Raw genomic sequence first — 25,567 nt, 5'->3', positions numbered from 1 at the left:
AACTTTCATGTTGGATTGTTATATTTATGATATTTTGTGTTCCTGTCTCTCTAGAAAATTATTAAGTAGAGGGCTGGAGAGATGGCACAAAAAGGACCTACTTTGGTCCCCAGCACCCATATCAGGCAGCTCACAACTGCCCGTAACTCCAGCTCCAGGAGATCTGATGCCTTCTCTAGTCTCTGGCACCTTCTCTCATGTGCACATGCCCCTACACACACACACACACACACAGAGAGAGAGAGAGATGAGAGAGAGAGAGAGAGAGAGAGAGAGAGAGAGAGAGAGAGAGAACGTAGAATCTTTTTTCCTAAAGAAAATGAAGCTAGAAAATGCAGAATAATAGCTTATTTTGGTGCTGTGTTAAGAGACAAGGGAGCCCTTCCTCAAACCCAAACCAAAGAACACCGCATGCCTGCCTTCTCCTTCTAGATCCCAGAAGTCAGGCTGCTAAGAGTCCTAGGCACATGGGCTGATCACATCTCTAGCAGGATTCCTGGCAAGCTCAGCTGCTATGAGCTGAGCCCACACTGGCAACAGCACACACACATTAGGGACAATGCTTTCCTGCAATCTCAGCACTTGGGCAGCTGAAGCAGGAGATTCATGAGTTTGAAGCCAGGCTGGCCTGCAAACTGAGACTGTGACCCAAAACCAAGAGAAAAAAAAGGTATTTGATTCCCAACATATCACATGTGAACTGTAAAGAAAATTTTGAAGAGGAAGAAGTAGCTAATATTTTTAAAGTACATCATACTTGAGATGGAATCTAAACTGATTCTGTGTTGTGAAAAAAGCACTGTGATTTTGACACCAGTGAGAAAACCAAAATTCCATGAGGCAGCGGCACCCCAGCCTGTCAGTGAAGACAGTAAAGGACCAAGCCTTATAAAAATGGATGCAAAGTTCTGGGGAGGGGCCAGTTTTCAGTGTGGTTTCTTCAGGGAACAGACCCAGCACCCCGACAGTGTAAAAGCCCAGGACTGTTTAAGAGAGCTGATCCTCTGAGCTGTTGCTGTTGACACAGAGTTCCAGAAAATCCCAGGGACAGAGTTAACCCCAGTGTGTCCTCTGCAGGTCTTTCTGCCAATCCCCCTGGACTTCCACTGTGAGGAAAGGAGCTACGGGACCAACATCCTCTAAGATGTTTATATGGACCAGTGGCCGGACCTCTTCATCTTACAGACATGATGAGAAAAGGTAAAACACTTGACTCCAGGTGCTCTTGGGCAGACTTTACAGAATAGATGGTCATGGAGGACAATGAGGACTCTGTTGGCTACTCTCTTTGTCACTGTGACCTGAGCAAGGGTTTACTCTGGTGCATGGTTGGAGAATGGGAGACACGGTGGCAGGAATGTGAGGCAGCTGGTCACACTGCACCTGTAGTCAACAAGCGGAGACAGCGCTCCTGCTGTCTCCTGCCCAGGAACCCATCCTCTAAGATGGCACTGCCACATTCAAGGAGAGTCTTCCCTCCTGTGAGCACCAGTTTTATGTCGCCTTGACACAGCTTGAGTCATTTGGGAACAGGGAACCACAACTGAGAAAATGCCCCACCATTTTCTTGATTAATGATTGACATGAGAGAACCCAGCACACTGTGAGTAGGGCCACCCCCAGGCTGGTGGTCCTGAGTACTATGAGAAAGCAGGCTGAGCAAGCCATGAAGAGCAAGCCAGTAGCAGTGCCCTCCATGGCCTCGCAGCAGCTCATTCCCCCAGGTGCCTGCCTGGAGTTCCTGTCCTGACTTCCTTCAGTCACAGAGTGTGATCCCAGGACTGTAAGCTGAAATAAACACTTTCCTCCCCAAGTTGCTTCTGGTTACCTCCTCAGCTAAACTTCTCTGAAAATGACTTCACCATATGCCAGGGGTGTGTTTCCATGGTTGTTATAAATCCTATGGAGATTGACCATCATAGAAACTGAATCTCATGTTTTAAAATGTGGGAGGGGCTCTACCCCACAGGGTGGGCACTCCAGATACTCTGGCCTTTGGCCTCCATTTCCCCTACATGCTCACACACACCCAGTGATGTTGCAAAACTGTTCCCTGTCAGAAATAGCCTCCCTCACTCATGTACCTACGCAACCTTTCCTTCGTTAACCTCAGCTCTGCCTGAAGCTACCCAGTCAGGACTCGAACCCACTCCCACTCTCATCATCCTCTACCCCATCAGACTTTGTTTTGCTGTCTGTGAATTTCCAGAGCCCTGCACTGTGTCCGGAACACAGTAGATACTGAGTAAATTGACTCACGAGATGGACCTGAGTTTCTAGAAACCAGTTATACTGCAGGAGGAAGGCTGGACCTACAAGAGGACTCAGAGAGGGTTGGCAGGTTCATAGATCCTTCAGAGTGCTTGCAGAAACAGCTGATGGGAGGGAACACATGGCATGAGAAAGAAGGCAGGAGGGGAGGGTAAGGTCACACAATGCAAAACCAAATGGTTATGCAGCTCAACCCAGCCACCTCTTTTGTCCTAGTGAGAAGATACACTCATAAAATTACATAACCTCTCTCTCCTTCTCTCTCTCTCTCTCTCTCTCTCTCTCTCTCTCTCTCTCTCTCTCTCTCTCCCTCTCTCTCTCTTTCTCTCTCTCTGTTGTATATGCCCACATGCATACAAAAATGTGGAGGCCAGTGGCTGATACTGGGTGTCTTCCACCTTTCTCCAGCTTAGTTTTTGAGATATGGTTTCTCACTGAACCTGGAGTTCAATTATTGGCTAGACTTGCCAGCCAGTTGCCTGCCTGTCTCCACTCCATACTCCATACTCAGTGCTAGGTTTGTAGGTGAGTCACTGTGCCCTGCTATTCTTATGTGGGTGTTGTTCCTCATGATTGCATAGAAGGCATTCTACCCTTGAACTGTCTCCCCCGGCTCTCTAAAACTGTTTTTAAATATTTATTCCCTCCACTTGTTACCAGTGGCTGGGCCAGAGCCAGGTATTTCCAGGTTCTTGCTTTTTTAATCCAAAGAATTGAAGTAAAGGTTATTTGACTGCAAAATAACAAAGAAGCTTTCTTCAAAAGTAAAGCAATGGCACAGATCAGAAATAAGTGCATTGTGGGTAAACAGAAGACCACATGAGCAACAAAGAGGTCAAAGGCCCTGACTCCTGTCTGAGGCTTCCTTTTATGGACTTGAAGAGGAGGAGAAGCCTGTTCCTAAGAAGTGTAGTTAGAGTGGTTCTCTCTTTTGGTTGATAGATTAGATCATAAAATCATTTTTTCTGCCATGTATGTCCTTCCCATGATGCATCTGATTTGAATCATATGCACACTCATGTCCATAAGTATATGATGCTAATTAGGGGAGTCTCCCTAAAAACTCACTTGAGTAACCAGTTTTTCCTTATTATCATGTACCACAAACCAGTGTAGGTCTGATCAGCCCTCCTACCCTTACACATGAATGGATTGGGAATACATTAACTAGAAACTGTCTATTTGATGGTTGTCAAGAGAAGAAACTTAAATCATTGTTTAAAATAAATACATGCAGCCTTAGGTGTTGCTGGCACAAGCCTCTAATACCAGCACTCGGGAGCCAGAGGCAGGCAGATCTCTGTGAGTTCGAGGCCCGCCTGGTCTACAGAGTGAGTTCTAAGACAGCTTCCAAAGCAATACAGAGAAACCATGTCTTGAAAAAAACAAAACAAACAAACAAATACATGTAGCCTGATGAACCTGGGGAGAGTCAAAGGCTCCACCAGTTTGCTAGGTGCCAGGTTCAGAGACTGCTATGTGCACAGAGTACATGCTGGTGAGGGTCTTAAGTTCCCAATTGCCTTTAGAAGAGGGAGATGCACAGCCCAAGCCAGGTGGAGTCCCAGGTTGCTATGCTATTCCCTATGCTTGCCGATCTCATGTTTGCCTTTTTCCTCCAGGTCTCTTTCTTCCTCGTTAATCTTGTACTATTATTTAAGTAAAGCTAAGTTTTAAACACACCTACTTTACCAGCATTCTGCAGCTTGAGTGACACATCAGGAAGAATATGATAGAAATCAAAATTGAGAATGGTTTTGGGCATGCATAAGACCGGAGGGAGGTTTATTAAATATTGTTTGGGGAGTTTGTTTTCCTCCTTAAAACCTGAATTGTCCTATAGATAAAATTCCTTTGAAAAAATTCAGAAGCAAAATTATTTGTCATAATAAGAAGCTATTTACAGTAGAAATTTGGGGGTCACTTCAATATTAACAATAAAAAAAGCTATTAAGTGATGATATATAATTTATAACTTAGTACTTTACAGTATTTTGACATACCATTGCTGGGGGGGAAAAAAAGCAAGTTAAGAAGTTGCATGCAAGTGATTATTGCAGCCACATACACATTTCTTTATTTCCAATGCTTTGTACATTTTATGTTACCTTCATTATGGGAAAATAATTCCATGTTCAAGTAAGAAACTGTAGCCTAGAAGGCAACAAGCATTTGAACAAATACTCAATGCTCCAAACACATTGTATTCATTACTTCTCTGTTGCTGTGACAATGTAACTGACAAAGGAAACTCAAAGAAGAAAGGGAGAATTGATTTTGTATTTTGGCTTACAGTTTGAGGAGGCCATCCATCATGGCAGGTGATGTCATGGAGACAGGAGCTTAAGGCAGCTGGTCACATCATGTCTGCGGTCAGGAAGCAAGGAGAAATGAACTCTGCTGTTCAGCTTGCTTTCTCACTTTTATTCAGCCTGGGATCCCAGCCCATAGGACAAGTGCCACCCACACTCAGGCAGAGACTCTTTTCCTCACTCCTGAACATGTGTTCCTAAATGCCGCCAAGTTGATAATGAAGATCAGTCATCTCACAGATGAACTGAAGACCTACTTTCTTTGAATTAATCTGGGCTTCTGTGTGTTCTTGCTCAGGCAGGCACTAAAGATGCAGATGCAGTCAAGGAAAGGCCTGGACAAACTAAACACATTCAGCTGGGAATGCCGGCTTGGAGAAGTGGCTGGCACGGTGTCCTTCAGCTGATTCTACTTTCATCTCTTAGCAGTAAATGCCAAGGGCATGCACATTGACAACCTGCACCACAAAAGCATTTTATTACTTTAAATCCCATAATTACTGAAATCATTCTTGAAAAAAATTAAAGCTGTAATTTAAGTGTCAGAGAATTGTATTGATGCCGAATTCTCAAGGATCATCAGTTTACCTGGACTGGTTTTGGGTGAATACCCAATAATCACATAAAACAACAAACAAAAGCAAGGAAATGAGAAAATTACCTTTAAAAGATGTTTTGGGTTTTGTTTGTTTGTTTGTTTGTTTGTTTAATAACACGGGAACTTTTCAAATGTGACAGTCTCTACTGTTAAAAACTATTCAGCTTGAAGGTGATGCTCATTAGTGAATCTGTGATGAAGTCTTTATGTCACCCAGCTTCTTGCTGATTGAACAGGATTCCCTACATTGGCCTCCAGGAAGGGACAGAAAGTAGTCTTTAAAAACAACCATGATTTGGACAAGGTTCTGAGACAAAATATGGATTAGCAAGAGAAAAGCAAGAAAGTTCTTCAAAGAATGCAGCTCCGTCACATGGGGGAGTCCTAACCACCAAAGCAGAAGCTTGCAGGCCATCATATTGGTGTTTCAACAAAGAGTAGTGGATTACAGAATGACTAAGGAGAGGGTAGGAAACTGCAGAAGAATTACTGGGCTAGTGGGTTACTCAGGCTGATAGTAGAGCCTCCTTCTCAACCAGCCAAGGAGGAAGCCAGTGGGAGAGAGACAAAAAGTAGGACTACCCTTTGTTTCACCCATCCTTTCCCAGATTTTAGGTCACCAAAAATGGGCAGCCAAGGCCATAAACTTAAAATATCTTTGGCTCAACAAGGATTCAGGCCTTTTGCTGGCATGTCTCTGTCACCTGGCAGAATGCACTCAGGCAGTATGCTGGTCAGCCCAGGTACAAAGGACCCCTTTAAAAGAAAGACCCCGCCCACTTACACTCTCTTTACCTGAGCCTCTCTTTCCAGTTCTCTTTTCTGCTGTTCTCCAGGGGCAGACAGGACTTTTTTGTCACCCTCTTCTCTTCTGTCCTCTCCCTCTCTCTCTGTCATCGCTGTCATCTCAATCATCTTTACTTCTTTTCTCTTTCTTTCTCCCCCCCCCCCACTTTCCTTTCTAGTAAAACTTCTCACTTAAGCTCTGTCTGTCTGCCTGGCGTGTTTGTCCCTCCCCCTCAGTCACACTTGCTTGCCATGGAATCCGGCAAGGTCCTCCACGCAACATCTCCTCTCAAGCTTTATCATAACACAAAGAGAAATTGTTCTATTTCTTTCACTACAACCTTCTAGACCAAGGAAAACTGCATTTTGTCCCCTTCAGGAAGTCCATTGCACCTCTTTAATGTTCAAATACATTTTACATTTTTGCTATTAGATGGAAAGACTACTGTGTATTATTCACCAATTTTGATTTGATATCTGTGAACTATGTTCTCTCTCTGTCTCTGTTTCTCTCTCTCTCTCTCTCTCTCTCTCTCTCTCTCTCTCTCTCTCTCTCTCGTGTGTGTGTGTGTGTGTGTGTGTGTGTGTGTGTGTGTGCCCTGCTATACCTGTGGAAGTCAGAGGCCAGCAGTAGGGGCAGGTCCTCTCCTTTCACACCTGTATTGGAGATTAAATTGAGGTTGTCAGGGTTGGTGACAAACACCTATCTTTACCTCTCACCAGGCCTCTGCTAAATTTTAACAACAATTTATCTAATCGTTCTTTTGTATTTCCTTCATAACAAATCGGTGGTAAACAATAAGCTTTTGTTTCTTCTATATTAGCAAAGATAGCTTCCTTTGTTATTCTTGCCCAATTATATTAGCTTGTATTTCAGTAAATTAAAATAAAACTGGTGATGGTGGACATTTTCACCCTGACTCGTAAAGTAAGGTTATTCAACATTTCACCACTAGGTAATTGTATCAATTACAGTTCAGGTAGATTTTCTCTCCCTTTTATTACATTGAAGATTATTGTATTTCTAATTTGATAATACCTTTTACCATGAATGGATGTTGATATAGTTCTAGATTGCATAATCACATTATCAGTTTATAATGTTTTTCATATATTGATAAAGAAATCTAATGATGATTTCTAAAATACAACAATAGTAACTTTATCATTGCAGATTTCCTTTTTTTTAAATATAGTTAGATTTGGTGAACTAAGTTCTTTTAGATTTTATACTTGTGGCTACAAATGATGTTGGCCTGTAATTTTCCATCACATTTTCTCTAACTGGTTTTGGTCTCAGAATTTGCCAACCTCATAACCAGGCTGGTTGGCATTCATTTTTGTACTCTGGAATTATCTGTATAATATAGCTTGAGCTCAGCTGTAAGTTGTTAGAGCTTTGTATTTCCATGATTAAAATTCTTTGAATTATTTAAAACATTTAGTTATTCAAATTTTAATAATTGAGTATTATTTAAGTCTTCTGGCTATTTGGGAGTTGGTTTCAATAAGTTACATATTTGTAAAGCCTTACTGTATATTTCAATAAGTTTAATACCTTAAAGTTTCCAAATGTCTCACTGCAAAAGTATTTTAAATGTCCCATTTCTAAAGCATGCTGTACCCACAACTGTGGTTTTTAATTCCTCATTCTTACTTGGACTTTATATGTTTTCTTTGTCAGACTTGTCAAAGATGTATCCATTTCTTTTGTCTTTCAAAACACATTAACCTTTGAATTCATTGCTCCTCTAACAGTTACCTTCTATTTTATTTATTAGTGTTCATGGCCATTTCCTTCCTATTCCTTCTTTGTGAATGTTCCACTTAGTTCATAATTTCCTTAGATGCTGAGTGCACTGATTTTAGGGCTTTCTTATTCTCTAACACATACATTGAAAACATGTGTAATCTTACCTGTTGTTTTAGACACACCCACTGCTGTTTTCCATATCATTCATTTCAACTCTCTTATTTGTCTGATTTCATTCTATGCCTATGAATTCTTTGTACTGTACAGATACACACACACACACACACACACACACACACACACACTTTTTTTGTTTTTGTTAGTTTGTTTTTTGAGGCAGGGTTTCTCTGTACCTTGGAGGTTGTCCTAGAACTCACTCTGGAGACCAGGGTGGCCTCGAACTCATAGAGATTCACCTGCCTCTGCCTCCCGAGTGCTGGGAATAAAGGTGTGTGCCATCAATGCCTGGCCCCACACACGTTGTTTATAAAAACCTTTGAAAAAATTCCCACCCAAAATCAATTATTCTAGGCTTTTTAAATACAGAAAAGGAGCAAACTTTGATTAACTGATAAGGCTGAGAAGTCTGTGGCGGTGATGACAGTTGTGATTTGAAACTAGGACAAAAATTCCAGCAAAGCCAAAATGTCAGAAAAACAGCATCCTATGCTGGCTAGTTTTACATCAACCTGACACAGGTTAGAGTTATCTGAAAGGAGGGAACCTCAATTGAGAAAGTGTCTCCATAAGAATCTGCCATAGGCAAGCTTGGTAGGACATTTTCTTAATTAGTAATTGGTGGGGGAGGACCCAGCACATGGTGGGTAGTGTAATCCCTGGGATGATGATCATGAGTTCTATAAAAGCAGTCTGAGCAAGCCAGTAAGCAGCACTCCTCCATAGCCTCTGCATCAGCTCCTGCCTCCAGGTTTCTGCCTTGTTTGAGTTCCTATCCTGGCCTCCTCCAGTGATGGATCTGAAAGTGCAAGTCAAATACACCCTTTCCTCCCTGACTTGCTCATGATGTTTTATCACAGCAATAGTAACACTAACTAAGACTAACTGAATCCCCAAAAAGGATTTGAAAATAAATCAGTATAAACTAGCCAAGCCCCACAGGAAATGTGAGATTGTTTTTACATCTCTTAGAATGATATATTTATACACATACACATGAATATGCTTATTAGAATATATTTATAAAGGGTCTCAGAAGCCCAGCCTTTAAAAAAATATATCAAGCAATCTTACTGCTGAGGAAAACATCTTCATGGCAACCAATTTCATGATGAAAGATATTAAAATGATCCATTAACACACAGAGGAGAAAAAATCTCCATATCCACTTACTGTACTAAAATAATTCTGCTTAAACAGTCTTTGTGAAATCTGCAGGCTGGTAAAGTAGGTAGGTTCTGTTCACAGTGTGAACTGGTCTTGGGTCCCCTATGCTTCAGTAGTTGTTCCTAGAGTAAGCTAGCTTTCAGGGACCAGCTTGCTTCCCTTCTGGACTGTCCAATCAGCATTATCACCAGATATGCAGTGATGTCTCGCTGCTGTCCAGGTAGACTGTGTCATCTACATTATCCATCTCCAGAATTATAAATTCAGTTTTGACATGAAATTTCCAAAAATTATGTAGACATTGAGGTTGAAATTTTTTAAGTGTACTATTGCTTGGGGCAAAACAGACTTTAATGGAAAACTGAAAATCTGTTTACAAAGCCTTATTTTTTTAATTTACTTATTTTTACTTCATATGTTTGGGTATTTTGCCTGCATGTATATCTGTGCATCAAGTGCATGCCCAGTGTCTGCAGAGGCCAGAAGAGGGCGTCAGCTTCTCTAGAACTGGAGTTATAGATTTGGGTGCTAGGAACTGCACCAGGGTCCTTTGTAATAGCAGCATTGCTCTTAGCCACTGAGCCATCTCTCCAGCCCAAAGACTTTCTAAGTTTATATATGTTTGTTTGTTTATTGGACACATGCCTTCATGTGGAGGTCAGAAGATAACTTGCAGAGTCACTTCTCTCCTACCATATGGGATCCAGGAAAACTCTCAGGTCATTGGGCTTAGGTGCAGGCAGTCTCAACTCCTGAGCTATCTCACCAGCCCCCTCCAAAGATTTCTGTTGTCCTGTAGATTCAACAGTAACTTCCATTCTCCAAAAAGATGTGGACAGAAAAGAGTTGGGCCTTCCCACTCATCACATTTCCCCACCATACACAGCAACACTACAGCACACAGCTCAGCTATCTCCTTCTCCCATTGCCTCCTCATCCTTTCTATGTTCAACCAGCCACTGCATCCTGAGGGTTCATCTCCTGGATGTGCCTCCACAGGTTGCCTGCTGTGCCTTTATCCTATCTTCAGCCAGGATACAGCCCTCATGATCCTCTGCCAACACTACTGGACCATCTCCCAATTCTTCCTCCTCCTTCCCTCCCTGATTTAAGACTTTGCCTGTTTCTAATCTCAACACTGCAGGCACAGCAATCACTCTGAAACTCAATTTTGGCCACATCACCAGCTGACAGCTTCCCTTTAATTACAGGAGGAAGGCTACTCTCTAGAATGGCTTTCAAAACCTTCATGGCACCACATTTGTCATCTGGCTGCCCTGTTGCTATGGTGTGTGACCTAGGGCCCTTAGCATAGTCAATCCTGGTACTTGTTGTGCAACTCCAAGACCCTACACCTTTGCTTCTGTGATCTCTCCATCCAATATCACCAACGCTATGTCCCATTTGCCTAACAGCAATCAATCTTGAAAGCTCTGTTCAAAACATCAGTCTTCCTGGAAGCCTTTCCTAACCTTTACTGACTTCTTGTCCGGGTCCCTTAAGCTGGGGGTAATTGCCAAGACACTGAGTTGATCTACCAGGGAACTCCCAGCCTCAATTAGCACTAATTTTCATGTCTTTCCTCTTATCTTACAGGGACCATGTCCCCAACACATAAAGTTATAGCACCCACAATACATGTGTGGACCAACCTCCTAACTGGGATCTCATTCTTCTGTCATATTAACATTTCTTCATTCATTTATTGGTGGATTTTATAACTACGCAAACCCCCACTCAAGACTTTCATTTTGTTGCGTAATATTCAGATTTCCTAGACACCTGCAAGCTATGGAAGCCATCATTTTGCCTTTTACTTATCCATTCTAGAGCTTACAAAGAACATTTATTTTCCAAATAAGTTTTGAGATGACTCAGTTGGATCATTTTATGTTTCTTGTTTCATTGGCAACTGATAACACCCATTCTATTTTATGGCAGACTGGCATGTTCGACGCTGTGTGGCAGCCTAATAGTCTAGAACGGCACAGATCATCTTTGCTGCCTTCCATCTGCAGAACGCAGATCTCAACGGCAGCCATCAGAGTTAAATACATGTTGATAAATGATATTAGCCAAGTAACAACAGGTTATTATTTTCCTGTGGGTTTTTGAAGCCACTCAGCCTCAGCCTGTCTTCTTGCTTCAGAAGTCTGTCCACCCACTGCCTTTCACAGCTAATGGGCACCAGTTTGTTCTTCAAGTTCACACAAGGTCGGGTTTAAAGAGCTTTGATGTAAATCCTATACTTTCCAAAGAAATCTCAAAAATGAATCATAGAACTGAGAGGGCAGTTGGTTACCAGTCTATAGAAGGCTTTTGTGGGGCAGCCAGAGAGTCTAAAGGCCCCAGGCTTGATCTGGGAAATCAAGAGAAAGTGTCATTCCAGGTCTCTGGTGATAAGAATAAACAGAACTCTGTGATATGTACACACACACACACACACACACACACACACACACACACACACACACACGTGTAAATTCAGAAATTATAAGCAATGATCAGCTTCATTAATATGAAGTCAACAAACCCAAGGCATTTCTTGAGGGGTGAAGGAACTGTTGCCTTTCTTAGAATTGGACAGGAAAAATTACTTTACAGTTAGACATGAATCCTCAAAATACAGAATTGGGGATCATCATGTGTATGTCTGTGCTCTCTTCTTTCCTGGCATATAGGGTGTGTGTGTGTGTGTGTGTGTGTGTGTGTGTGTGTGTGTATTATGTATTCATGTGTGTGTGTGTGTGTGTGTGTGTGTGTATTATGTGTGTGTGTGTGTGTGTGTGTGTGTGTGTGTGTGTGTGTGTATGTGTGTGTGTGTGTGTGTGTGTATGTGTGTGTGTGTGTGTGTGGTGTGTGTGTGTGTGTGTGTGTGTGTGTGTGTGTGTGTGTGTGTGTGTGTGTATTATGTGTGTGTGTGTGTGTGTGTGTGTGTGTGTGTGTGTGTGTGTGTGTGTGTGTGTGTGTGTGTGTGTGTGTGTGTGTGTGTGTGATATGTGTTGGAAGCCATGGCTTATACTGAGATTCAACTTCACTCAGGTGTGTTTGCAGCATTCCTATAGGTCTTTCACCTTAGGAAGGCAGGGGTAGGAAGCTAGCCCCCCTTGAGGGACATGAGTATAACTTTGAGTCTCATGTAAGACTGTATTATTTTTAACTTCAGAAATATTTACCAGAAAATCAGGGACCATGACCTCCTGGACAAGAGGAAAACTGTGACAGCACTGAAGGCTGGAGAGGACCGGGCTATCCTTCTAGGGCTGGCCATGATGGTGTGTTCCATCATGATGTACTTCCTGCTGGGAATCACACTGCTGCGCTCTTACATGCAGAGGTAATGCCATGGGCACCAAGGAATCAGCTGCCCTCCCCGTCTCTGCTCCCCCATTGCCCGTTCACCTCTGACATCATCTTTCTCACCTTTCCTCAGAAGTTTCAGAGGCACCTGGTACACCATGTTTTCTAATGTTATCTGATAATAGTAAATGTAGACTATATGTAAACTGTCCACTGTGAGCTGGCCACTTTTCATATACTGCTGGTATCTTTCCCACAACTACTCCGTAAGGTAAGTGTAGACATACCCAACAATGCAGAGACACCGAGGCCCAGATGATGTGACACAGGGACTTGAGAGATGGTTTTCCATAACAAGCTTGCTGCACAGTCATGAGAACCATAGTTCCAAACCTAGAACCCACATAAAAAGTCCAGGCATGGTGGCATGCACTTGCAATGCCAGCACTGGAGAGGCAAAGACAGGCAATCTCTGAAGCTCAAGGGCCAGCAAGTCTAGCTTAATTGCTGAGCCCCACACCCTGTCTCAAAAAAAAAAAAAAAAAAAGAAAGAAAGAAAAACAATGTGGATGACATCTGAGAAATGACATCTGAGATCATCCTCTGGCCTCAACAAACACACACAGACATATCCTCACATGAACATGTAACATACACATACACACGCACCTACACACACACAAATGTGCAAATGTACAATTGCAAGTGTATCTGCACACACACACACGTATACAAACATGAATGTGCACACATACATGCAAGTGTACATGCGTACACATGTCACACAGTTTAGTGCAGCACAGCACAAACATGTGGCAGTTATGATATCAAAGCCACATTCCACAAATTCAACAGTCATGATTCTTGCTATTCTCTACGTCTGTCATTGCTTCTTTTACCCACCCTACTTCTCCATCACCCAGCTTCTTTGGGAACTTTCATATGTCCTAGCCAAAGAAGGTCAGAATTAAGTGGTTTGAAGACAGAACCAGCACTCGGTATTCTGAAACTAAGAGATTCTAATGTGTTGTGAAGCTTGAGAGGCTGACAGTAATCTCTTAAAGCAACAGATTGTGAGTCCTTTTCACTTCGATGTTTACCTTGGGTTTATTGAGCAAGGAGAAGTTACTAGGTGATGATACAAAAGCATATCCTCCTGCAAAAACCAGATGATGAACCCCAGCAGTGTCTCTCCCTCACTGCCATTTACACACTGAACTGGGAAACTTCCATATGAAAGCAGGAAATTTCAATCCAAGAGAAAATCAAGCCATTTTGTGCCACTTGTTTCTCTAACTGAATTAACGCTTTCATTTTAGAAGCCAAGTAGAGTTGAATGGTAGCAATTCGCTCCTCTTTCATGTCCTAGTAGGCCTGATCTTTTCCTGATGGCCTTCAGTTGTGCTCTCTTCCACACTGAAAGTGCTAGTGTCTCAGGCCACCAGTGTTTGCTGAGTCCAAAACCTCTTTTATATTCTCACACATGCTTAGAACTATCTAGGATGTGTACCCCTCACCCTCTGGTTGTAACAGCAGATTCATGTTCCAGAAAATTCAATCTGCTACACCAGAGGAGACCAAGTCTAGTCATCTGGCATATTCAAAAAAGTACAGGAGCTATCCACGTGTGTCCAGCAAAAGGGCAGGGTTGTTATTCCTTGTGAACACGTGTTTTCTGCTCACTGCAATATAGCTTATATCCAGAGGCAAAGCATCGATTGCTGCTGTTACTTCCTAATTGCAAATGCTCAACTTGATCACAAAATGAAAGTTACTGTAAAAAGAAATTCACCCAGTGGTTAGCTGGAACTCTGGCTGAAATGTCCCAGAGCAACCTGATGGAGCCCTTTATCTGCCCAGAAGGGTTTGTCTTCTGTTTATTTCCTGGGGAGGCACACCATGACAGAATGAAGCAGAGTCTTAGAGAAGGGGAAAGCCACAGTTTCTGTCACTTACCAACTGTGTGCTCTTGACTATGTCACCTGATTTCTGTGGCCCTCAATTCACTCACCTCTCAAAGGGATTAATAACCAATACATATGGTTGCTAAGAGAATAAAAGGGAATAATTTGTGTAAATTGCCAGTTATGGAGAAAGACTATAAGCAGCCATGGCTCTTGACATCTTCAAAAGGCAGTTGTTATCTTATTCCCCAAGTTAGAATGAGTTCATTGCACAGTACTGCTCTCCCTCTATCTTGTCAAGTCCAAACCTGTGCCTCTCTGCCTTTTTGTCACTTTTCCCCAGCCCCTCCCTTAATAAAGCCTTTCATACCTACAAACCAGGCTGAGGTGCAGTTTGGAATGAAAAAGACTGAGCAAGAAGCTGTGCACTGCAGAAATACAGAGTGAATGAAGGTCATGCTAGGCTGGTGATACACTCCTGTCATCCCTCTCTCAGAAGGCTGAGGCAACAGAATTATAATGTTGATGCTAGTCCAGGCTACAGAGCAAGTTCCAGGCCATTCTTGCCTACATGGTGAGACCCTGTCTCAAGAAATAAAAACTAAAAATAAAGCATGTGCTATGCTTACCAGAGAATTCAATAAGGAGAAAATAATCACTTAAAATATTAGTGAATATTCTACACTGTGAATGTCACCAAGAAAGTTCTCAGGCACCAAAGTTTGTGCTGTGTCACGGCAGGCCAAAAGCTGGTCTGTTCAAAGTCATAAACTCTACACAGACAAATGGATCATAGATTTGGGGGAGACTTACGCAGTTCAGTAGCCAAGAGACAGTCCTCCCCAAGCACCCTCTCCTGCACAATAGCCCTACCCCGTGCTCACTCTCGTTCCTTCTCTGCAGTGTGTGGACAGAAGAAGCCCAATGCACCCTGCTGAACGTGTCCATCACAGAAACATTTAACTGTTCCTTCAGCTGTGGGCCAGACTGCTGGAAGCTCTCTCAGTACCCTTGCCTACAGGTGTATGTGAATCTGAGTTCTTCCGGGGAGAAGCTCCTCCTCTACCACACCGAAGAGACCATGAAAATCAATCAGAAGGTACAGACTCTACTTACTGCACCCAGGTGCCCGCAGAACCTACTTGCCTCCCCTCTCTTTCCACTTCTGCTTTGTGAATATTACAAAGAAAACACACCAGAACTGGGCCCTGCTTGTGCCATTCACAGAACTTACTCTCTGGATCTGCCCAGGGAAAGGCTTGCTTTATGGACAAGTCCTTCCCTCATTTCATGGTAGAGCAGATTTAGCTGTGTTTTCTACTGTTTCCATAATGAGCCTAAGTCTTTCAAAACAAGCACAGAATTTAATAAGAGATGTGCGTGCCCAAATACCTATCATGACTTGGGAAACATGAGGTAAAACTGGACTTTGCTTTTCCACATTTAGTTCTGTGACCTTAGGCATATAATTTAACCTCCCTGGTCCTTGGCCTGCTTTTTCAAAAGGAAAATAATAGCCACTTACAAGGTCATTATTATAAGTAAGTAAGAGGATGCTGGGCTAAGAAATTGAACATGTGGTCAACAGTGTGTGTGTGTGTGTGTGTGTGTGTGTGTGTGTGTGTGTGTATGTAAAGGTCTCAAAGAGTTATTTTGGCTCACGGTTTGAAAGGATACAGTCATGGTGGCTGGACAGTGGAGCAGCTGGTCACATTCTTTTTTTATATATGTTATATTCATAGAGGCCTAATTTATAATAGTATTCATATTAGTCACTTTTTTGATGTTATGACAAAACATCATGACCAAGGACATCTTAAAGGAAGACAGGTTTTATTTTACTTCATGGTTCCATCATGGCAGGGAGACATGGCAGCAAGAGCCAGGAGTGAGAGATTGCATAATCAACCACAACCTAGACAAGAAAGGGAATGGGAAATGAGGCGCAGCTATAAGCTCCCAAAGCCTTCCCCCTGCAACACATTTCCTTCAGCTAGGTTTCACCTCCTCATAGTCTTCCCAAACAATGCTGTCAACCAGGGGCCAGGTTGTAACGATAAATCTTTACTCCAAGCTGCCCAAGCCCTGCCGCCATGTGGGCTCTTTCCACTGGGCTGCCCAAGTGCCGCCCACTGCCACATTAGGGTCCCAAGTAACACACAGAGACTTATATTAGGTACAAATGCTGCTTGGCCAATTGACTAGGATTTCTTTTTTTTTTTTTTTTTTTGGTTTTTTTTTTTTTTGAGACAGGGTTTCTCTGTGGCTTTGGAGGCTGTCCTGGAACTAGCTCTTGTAGACCAGGCTGGTCTTGAACTCACAGAGATCCACCTGCCTCTGTCTCCCGAGTGCTGGGATTAAAGGCGTGTGCCACCAATGCCCTGCTTGACTAGGATTTCTTATATGCTAGCTCAATCTTAATTATCAACCATAATCATAAGACTTACCTTATATAGGATACTTTCTGCTCGCGTCCTCTTCCCAGACTCATATGGCGGCTCTAGAGAGAAGAGAGCAGGAGCAGAGAGCAAGAGCAAGAGAAAAGGGGGGACTTCCTGTTTGTCTCTGCTTATATATGAGTCTGCCTGCTATGTCACTTCCTGCCTGTATCACAAGAATTCTTTTTTACTACATTTCCCAGAATCTTCCTCCAACTCCTAGCCCCGCCTAACTTGCTGCCTCATTGGCCAAACAGTACTTTATTCAACAATTAATAAGGTAAACATACACAGAAGGACATTCCCCATCACCAGGTATTCTAATAACTGATCCTATGAGGATGTTTCTCATTCAAAACACCACACTAATATATTAAAGTCCACATGGGTAGACACTTAATGAATGTGCATTACATGGAAGCTATATATAAATTTTACTTTGATGTTGGGCATGGTGGTATCAAGCTTATAGTTCACACTCAAAAAGCTAAAACAGGAGGATTGCCACAAGTTTGAGGCCTACCCAAACTACTAAGCAAGTACCAAGCAAGCCAAAACCATGTAGCAAAATCCTGTCTCCAAAAAATATTTACATTTATAAAGTCTATGAAGGACTATAATGACCGATAAATGTTTTATTTGCACCAATCTGCCAAATCAACTTCAAATTATATGTATATTAGGTTTGAATTTTACACAGGCATCTTAGATGCCCATAATATTCTCGAATAAGCCAAGACAATCTGGTTCCAGCCTCCAACAGCAGCATTGGTGCCTATTTCCAGGAAACTAGCCTCATGAACTCTAATCATTCTTGTAAAATGTTTCATTGCAATGGCCATTCCTTCAGTGATAGCTTACAAGGATTTTAGTAGCTTGGAGGTTCCACATTAGCACATGGGCAGCAAATGCTTTTTGCCACAAAGGAATAAAACCCACATTGCATTTTGGTTACAACAACCTGAAAGAATTCTTGCAAATATCTCTGAGAGCTCTCCTAATGAATATTTCAGAGAATGTTATTTGAACATGTTACTTCTGATGTTCTTTCGTTTGTAGTAGGCAGAAACAATAGCAGTCCTGACATGGCTTAGCCTTTCTCAACTGTCTGTTTTCTCCCCCTAAGTCAGATTCCTAATCAAAGCTGGCTTGTACAGGCAGGTGCCTATAAAACTCTCAGGTCTCCAAGGAACTGGAAAGTCACAAAAGCTGAAGAGGAACCAGATAGTAAGGGCTATTTCCCCTTCCTGGTTTAGACATCTCATCACTGTGGCTCTGGCTGCATTATTTAAGTGACAAACAGGGACTGAGGTTCCCATTATCAACCCCAGGTACATACTTGGAATCAAAATCTTGTCAGCTCTCTGTGTGGTCCAGGCCCAATTTAGTTTCTTTGACCCATTATCTTGTTTTTAAGTGTGAATCATGACACAATACAGAATCATGTGTGCAATACAGAAGGTATAGCTCAACTATTTATTATCAAGATTTCCCCATTAACCACCACAAGAAAAACTAAATGAGACTTTCCTTTTCCCCCAAAGTACCCTTTCTGTGCCCCCCCCTCCATAACCATAGGCATTGCTCCCTCCTGGATAACCACCACCCAAGCTATTACTGCAACTACCTCTGTGTTTTTCTTTGTGGTTTTTATCACCCAAGCACGTATTGGTAAACACTGTCTTGCTTTCCTTCAAGTTAAGCCTCTATATATACAGACTCACACAGAATGTTTCCATCTGTCTGGCTTCCTTCACAGAGCACGGTGGTTGGCATCATTCCACTGGGGTGAAATTCATTCATTTCCATTTCACTTGGAATGTCAGCTTAGATTTTCACTCTACAGTTGATAGACATTGAGTTTTCTACAGCTCAGGGCTATTGTAAATAGCTCTGCCATGGGTGCTCTTATATATAACTCTTTGTGCCCAAACTACAGGCCCACACATTTCTGTCAGTTGTAAATCTGAAGTTGAACTACCTGGGTCATAACATGACATATGTGTACCTTAAAGCTTAGTAAATAATGACAGGGCTTTTCCAATATGCCTGTATCAGCAAGGCTCCCCTCAGCCCTGTTGAGAGGATTCTTAGTGTTCCAAATGCTCATCATGACTTTACAGCTGATGTGGTGAGGTCTCCTTATGGTTTGGGTGGTTTTTCAAGTGTCTGTCACTTGAATTTCTTCTCCTCCTCCCTTCTCCTGGTTGTTCATTTTTCATATCCCTTGTAGGAGTTGTTTAAATATATAGACAAAGTGGCATGTGCCTATAGTCCCAGCTACTCCAAAGACTGAGGTGAGAGGATCATTTGAACCCAGGAGTTCAGGACCTGCCTGGGCAATACAGAAAAGAACTTGACTCAAACAACAAAATCTGTGTGTCCAAGCCTCTTCCCTCCCTCTCTGCAGTATCTTTGTATGGAAGACATTTCCAGTTTTACTGTAACTGTGCCTTGTCATTTTGTTTTCCATTTTGTTAAGTACTTTTGTTGTCCTGTTTATTAAGTTTTTATTTAACCTTTTGTTTAACCTGGTCATTTTCCTTAATTAAGCACTACTTTTCTTCCCCATACACAGTCTTCCTGAAATTGATCTTTATGTAGGGATCAAGTTCATGGGTCTCTTTATTTTTGTTTTTAAGTGTTTGTTTGTGTAAGAACAGCAACTGGCTGTATTTTGGGAAAGACTACCCCTCTTCATGGGGTCACTCACAGGACCCACTTCCTCTTCCTGGAAACTAAACTAGTCTGCTCCTACAATGTCAATGCTTAGCCCAAAGACCACTGTGGCAGTGTTGAGCCCATTTGCATGTTCTTATTACCATTCTGTGCTTACCTAGACTTGGGCACAGATTGTTAAAGTTGCATGCAGTAAATATTAACTCCCATGAGCCCTCAGCTCTGCATTTGCATTGTGTTCAGTCTTTTATTCTTCTCTCCCATCTGCAGCCATTTTCCCACAGCCTGAAAAACAACCTCTCATTAGAGATGATTCAAGAGCAGTGTCTGGTCTGGAGAATTCCCTCAGTCTGTGCTTTCCTGAAAGCGTTTCTCTCTAGCTTTGCTTCTTGGAGGATACATTCACTGAACACAAAACTCTAGGTTCGCCTTTCCTTTGTCCCGTCATCTCTTGATGAGCTCACTGCTCAGCCCTCAGTTTCACGGCTGCATCTGTGGGCAATCTCGCCTTTTTAAAGACTGCTTCCTGTGATTTTCTACAGTTTAGCACACACCCAAGTGTGAAGTTACCCTTATTCAGACTTCTAAGCATTCACAGAGTTCTTCCCTTTCCTGTTACACTTTCTGTTCCAGAAAGCTCCCAGGCTATCTCACTAAACATTGTTCATCTCTCCCTCTCTCCCTCTTTCCCTTCTGGGACTACAGTTGGCTGGATGTTGGCCTTCCTCACCATATCTAGTCTGTTTCTCTCTTTCTTTCTTTTCTCATTTTCCCTTGCATCACTTCATTCTGGATTTATACCCTTCAGCAATTTTTTTCTCAATTCCGAAATGTTTACTGTCAATCTCATCCACTAAGTTCTGAATTTCTCTTACTGTCTTTTCAATTTTCCATGTTAAAAATTTTATTCAATTAATTTATTAGACTTACCATCTAATGTAAACTTATTTTTCCCATACATGTGTGAACTTCTACAAGACAGGCTGAATAACTATAAGTAATACTTTGAAATGTATTTTGTCATATAGATTTAGAGGCAGCTATATTGCTCATTTGCAATGAATTATTTTTGCATTTATTGGACTTACATGACAAACAAATTACAGAAACTCTTTGATGAATTACAGACCATGAAGTCAACAATATATGCTTATCTTCTATCAGGGGGGACAAGTATCAAGTAAATTCTTCTACAACTATACAATAAATATAAACAACATTTGATGTTTTCATGTCACATGGAAAATGCAACCATTACCAATAACTATAATAGTAATAATAAAACAAGTAACATTTATCAAATGGCTATTCTAAACTTGAAGTGGTCCTAAGCACCATACATGGACAATTTCATTTAACTTAATGCTTCTGATACTTATTAATGCGTAGAAAATATCTACCCAGAGATAGAAGCATAAGTATTCCTTCTTTCATCAGACACCATTATAAAATCTTAAGATAACTTTTTGTTGTTGCTGCTGCTGCTATTATTTGTTCTCCGTGCCACTAAGAGCTTGCTCTTTTCTGGAAAATACAAATTTAGTATCATACTGTTTTTGTGTTCCAAATTAAATTTGATAAGTAACTATAGAAAAGAAGTGAAAAATATTACAGTTGATATTTGTATATTTTTTTCTTAAAGTTCAGGATACTATTTTTCAATGTTTTGTTGTTTTTTCTGTTTGGGTTTTTGGCTTATATTGGGTTATCTTCTCTCTAGTCTTCGTTTTCTTCCTCCCCTTAATGTATCTCTTCTTTTTCTCCTTCCTTTTTTGTCTCCTTCATCTCCATTTTTCATCCCCAGCTTTTATTTCTTCCTCTGTTGAAAATCTTTTACTATCAAATAGCATCTGTTTTCCCAATAAGACATTTAGAAATTGAGTATACTCTCAACACAGCTATATCCCATAGCATGAAACACACCATTCTCGGTAAAAATAAAGAAATAAGTACAGTGGACCACACACAAGTGGGCAGGGCACTTCCCAAGATGGATCCCAAAATTGGTAACACGTGGCTTGATCAAGATCTGCATTACACCCCAGCACCCAGTCTGGTAGCAGTCGTGGAGGCAATAGAAATGACAAGAAGAGGAAACCCACACCAAAACTCTGAGGCAGGCAGGTCTTCACCACTTGCTTGACCTGTGGCTTCAAGCCCTCAGGCCAAACTCCTTGCTTTCCTCTTCAGCATATCCACTTGCTTGTTACTTTGGCCCTGGTGCATAATTGCCCCTGAAAAGTGCCGTGTATCTAATATTTCCAGTTCTTGAGCATGGAGAACAGTGCCAGCAGCTTTGTAAGAACTGCCCCAAACAAGCTGAATGTAATGAAACCAGTCATCAATGCAAGTGTCATTTTGAAAACTATAATTTTTCCTTCTTTGCACAAACTTCCGATAGTTATACTTGCAATAAATTCATTTTCAGGACCAATCCACATGTTTTCTCCAATACCAATGCATGGACTTTATCTAAATGAGTATTGCACCGATACACATATTTCCCCTCATGCTCCAAAAGTTGTGATAAAGCCACAGCCCAAGTTCATTGATATATTCTACTTATCTTTGTCGGCATTCAAACTAGAGCCCATCAGAAGCCACAACTCTCACAACTTCTATGCTCCCCCTAGTGTCAAGGGATGAGAGTGAGCGCACCACACCACAGACAAAAGCACACAGACCTTCCTGGTCCTCTTAGTGTATTTTCCATTCTAGAATACTCATTTGGGTGTCCTTTGATCATTTCCAGTTTCTTATTCTACTTCTTGTCCTTGGAATGCATGTGGTTGCTTGAAAGCCTGTTTTGGTCACTTGTTTAAAAGCTGCAGCCCCATGGTCCTGTTCTACTTCTGGTGTTTACATTGTCTTACCTTATCTGAGCAATTTATTACTTTTTAGAAAACATACTTTCAAAGTTATGTTAATATATATTTTACTTAGGTATATTTATGGGGATGGTGGTGTGTGTGCACAGGTATGTAAAGTGGACAGAATTGAAGTTTGAGTTACAGGTTATTGCGAGCCATCCCACTCAAGTCCTGGGAACCAAACTTGGGTCTGTTGCAAGGGCAGTAGATCACTTAACCACTGAGACATCTCCCCAACCTCTTCAAAGTTGTTCATAAAAATCTCTTTCAGCCTTGGTTGATGTCATTTTTTCCAGTGTTTCCACTTGTTTCTGCCAAGTGCTTGTGGATACCTTTCTTTCAACACTATGCCTTGTAACCGTTTTAACTGGGGCAGTCAAACCTTGAACTGCAGTGGGAGCATTGCTCCCAGAAGCATCCATTCAGAGACCCAGCCACAGAGAAGAGAGGGTTTCAATGATAATTTTTGCCACAGTCCTTTTGGGCCCTCAAAAATGCCACACAGGCACCTAGGTTCTCAGGCCCCAGTCAGTTAGCAGATTCACTGGACCTTCCTGACCCAGCTCTTTATTCTTGCATGGGCAGCCTCTGTTTTTAGTCAGCAATATGGTTCTGAGAAAATGGCCATCCACATTGGAAAACTACCTGACCATTTCTGTTCAGCATGAGTATTCTGGTTACCCCTAGCAAAGGAGAAAATAAAATACCCTCAACGTCAGAGAGGGAGGAGAGATTATACAAGCCAGGGGGTCAAGGCCATGATACCGGAACCCACAGAGGCAGCTGATCTGAGCTCTTGGGAGCTCACAGACTCTGGACCAACAGCTAGAGAGCCTGAATGGGACTGACCCGGTCCTCTGCATGTGGATGACAGTTTGTAGCTTGGTCTGTTTGTAGGGCTCCTAGTAGGGGGATCAGAACCTGTCCCTAGCATTTAAGCTGGCTTTTGGGAACCTCTTCCCCACGCTGGGTTGCCTAACACAGCCTTGAAGCAAAGGGATGAGCTTGGTCCTACCTCAGCTTGATGTGCTATGCTTAATCAACTCCCATGGAAGGCCTACCCCTTTCTGAATGGAGAGTAGGGAGTGGATTGGGGGCAGGTAGAGGGAAGATAGGCGGAATGGTAGAGAGGAGGGGAAACTGTAATCTGGATGTAAAATAAATGAAAAATAATTCATAATAAAAAAGCCAAAAAAAAATACCCTCAGTGTCAACTTCACCTTCCTGTTACTTTCCCCAACCTCAAAAGAATAACAGGATTCCACAGGTACTAAGAAATGCCCATGCTTACGTTGGAATTCCAGCTACTGCCGATGGTGTTGGAACTTAAACAGGAGGCAACAGGGATCAACTGAACTGCCTGCATCTTTGTGGGAAAACATTCAAAAGATTTAACTATACATTTTCAGCTTCTCTTTCTCTTTGTTTTCTTTAGTCTTTGAACCCAGTTCACAGCCTCTTGACAGCAGGCAAGCTCAAGCTGTTAAACTGGGGAAGCTGCCATGCTCTCCTGGAGTTCTTAGTTGACTGATGGACTCTAGGAGCTGTGAGTGGCTTAGGGGGACTCAGCCTCCCTCAGCTACCGGCCACTAGGCTGTCACCAGAATGACAAACAGTGGTTGAATATTAATTCAGCATGGTTTGGGACCTTTGCTTCCTTCGGCTGCCTGACTGTGACTAAAGCCATAAACAGGAGCTGAATATTAATTCACCATGGCGGCTGCTCCACAACTCAGTTCTGATCTCCTTCGGGAGTTAAACTTCTCACTAAACACCAGTGACTCTCAACACATACTCATTTAAAGGTGAATTTATAATGAAGTTTGTAGTGAAATAAGAGACTATATCCATTTTGATCCGTGCTAATAAATATATAATAGCTATGATAAATACAAATATGCATGATATTTATATACAACCATCATGAGGACGATGATTGCTTCCATTAATTAGCCATGATTCTCAACTCCAAATTCAGCATTACTCACCCATTCCAAAACATTATGGGTCTCCTAATTTCAGAGACTAACATATCTAGACCAGAGCTTCTTAAATTGGGTGCTTTTGACATTTTGATCATGACACAGAGACCTGCCCTCTACTGACAGACTCTTCCCACCATGTGGCTAGCTAGCATCCTCCCCAATTTAACTGTGACAACTGGACATGTTTCCAGATAATGACAGGGTGGCTGTTTATGTTTTGCTTAGCTTAGCATTTGCATGCTGTAAGATCTGTGTGGTGTCTTCAGCAGAGCTCTGGCAGGCCACAGAAACCAGAGAAGATAAAACTGAAGCACTGAATGGAAAATGGGGTTAACTGAGTTCTCACCATGGAGAACATGCCCACTACTGTACTAACATGTATAAAAAATTATCTTGTTTATTCCTGCTCCTAAAACAATCATAGCCAAATTTTATCAAGAACTCACAATGTGCCGGGCACTGGAGAGTACTGATATTTTACATAAACTGGCTCATTTAGCTGCAGCAGCAATCCCCTGTGTACCACATCATCATCATTCTCACTTTATAACATTGAAGCTGAGTTCAGCAAATGAATTTCCCCAAAGTCAGGCAGTCACCAAGTGACTAGGTCTGAATTAAAATCTCAGACTCTTTGTTGATCTTACCATCTCCTGGAGAAAGAATACCTTCAACGTTGCTCTTGAGAAAGCACAGATGAGTAGTTCAGAAGACTTGTAGCTCAGTCAAGTGCTCACTGCATAAGCATGGGGATCTGACTTTGATCCTCAGAACCCACCCACCCTGTATAAGAAGCAGGACATGGTGTTGCATATCTGTAATTCCAGCAATTGGGAGAAAAAGATGGAGTTCATTGACCAGCCAGTCTACTTTGTAAGTTCTAGCCCAGTGAGAGACCCTATCTCAAAAATAAAGTAGGTGGCTCCCAGGGAATGACATCTGAGGTCATCTTGTCTCCAAACACAGACAAATGTATAGTTAGACTTTCTTTGGACTGCCAGCTCCCAAATAATGACATGGAGACCTTTTTTTTTTTTATTAATTATCAAAGTTTGGCCTTAGCTTAGCCTAGCTCCCAACTAGTTCTTAGAACTTAAATTAACCCATTTATATTAATCTACATTCTACTGTGTGGTTCATTACCTCTCTTCCATACTGTATATCTGACTTATTTCACAGCTTGCTGGTGAATCCCCATCTCTTGGATTCTTTCCTCAAGTTCCTCTCTCTCCCTGGAAGTCTCACCTATCCTTTCCTGCCTAGCTATTGGCCATTCTTCTGGCCCTGCTGGCACCAGCTCTGCTGTGGCCACCAAATGTAGTTTTTA

At 42.0% G+C, this 25,567-nt stretch overlaps 1 protein-coding gene across 1 annotated transcript in view; it reads left to right on the top strand.

Moving 5' to 3' along the window:
• The first annotated feature begins 1,144 nt into the window (after positions 1–1,144).
• Positions 1,145–25,567, top strand: part of Kcnmb2 (potassium calcium-activated channel subfamily M regulatory beta subunit 2) — a 32,406-nt gene continuing 7,983 nt past the window's right edge. Inside the window, exons 1-3 of the mRNA XM_027391820.2 lie at positions 1,145–1,200; positions 12,231–12,401; positions 15,172–15,367. Of these exons, the coding sequence (XP_027247621.1) occupies positions 1,145–1,200; positions 12,231–12,401; positions 15,172–15,367 (423 nt within the window). The remainder of the gene's footprint in view (positions 1,201–12,230; positions 12,402–15,171; positions 15,368–25,567) is intronic.

This window comes from Cricetulus griseus (genome assembly GCF_003668045.3).
Source record: "Cricetulus griseus strain 17A/GY chromosome 1 unlocalized genomic scaffold, alternate assembly CriGri-PICRH-1.0 chr1_0, whole genome shotgun sequence".
NCBI classification, from domain to species: Eukaryota; Metazoa; Chordata; class Mammalia; order Rodentia; family Cricetidae; genus Cricetulus; species Cricetulus griseus.
The sequence above is the reverse complement of the archived record's forward strand: the minus strand, read 5'-3'. Positions and strand labels throughout refer to the sequence as shown.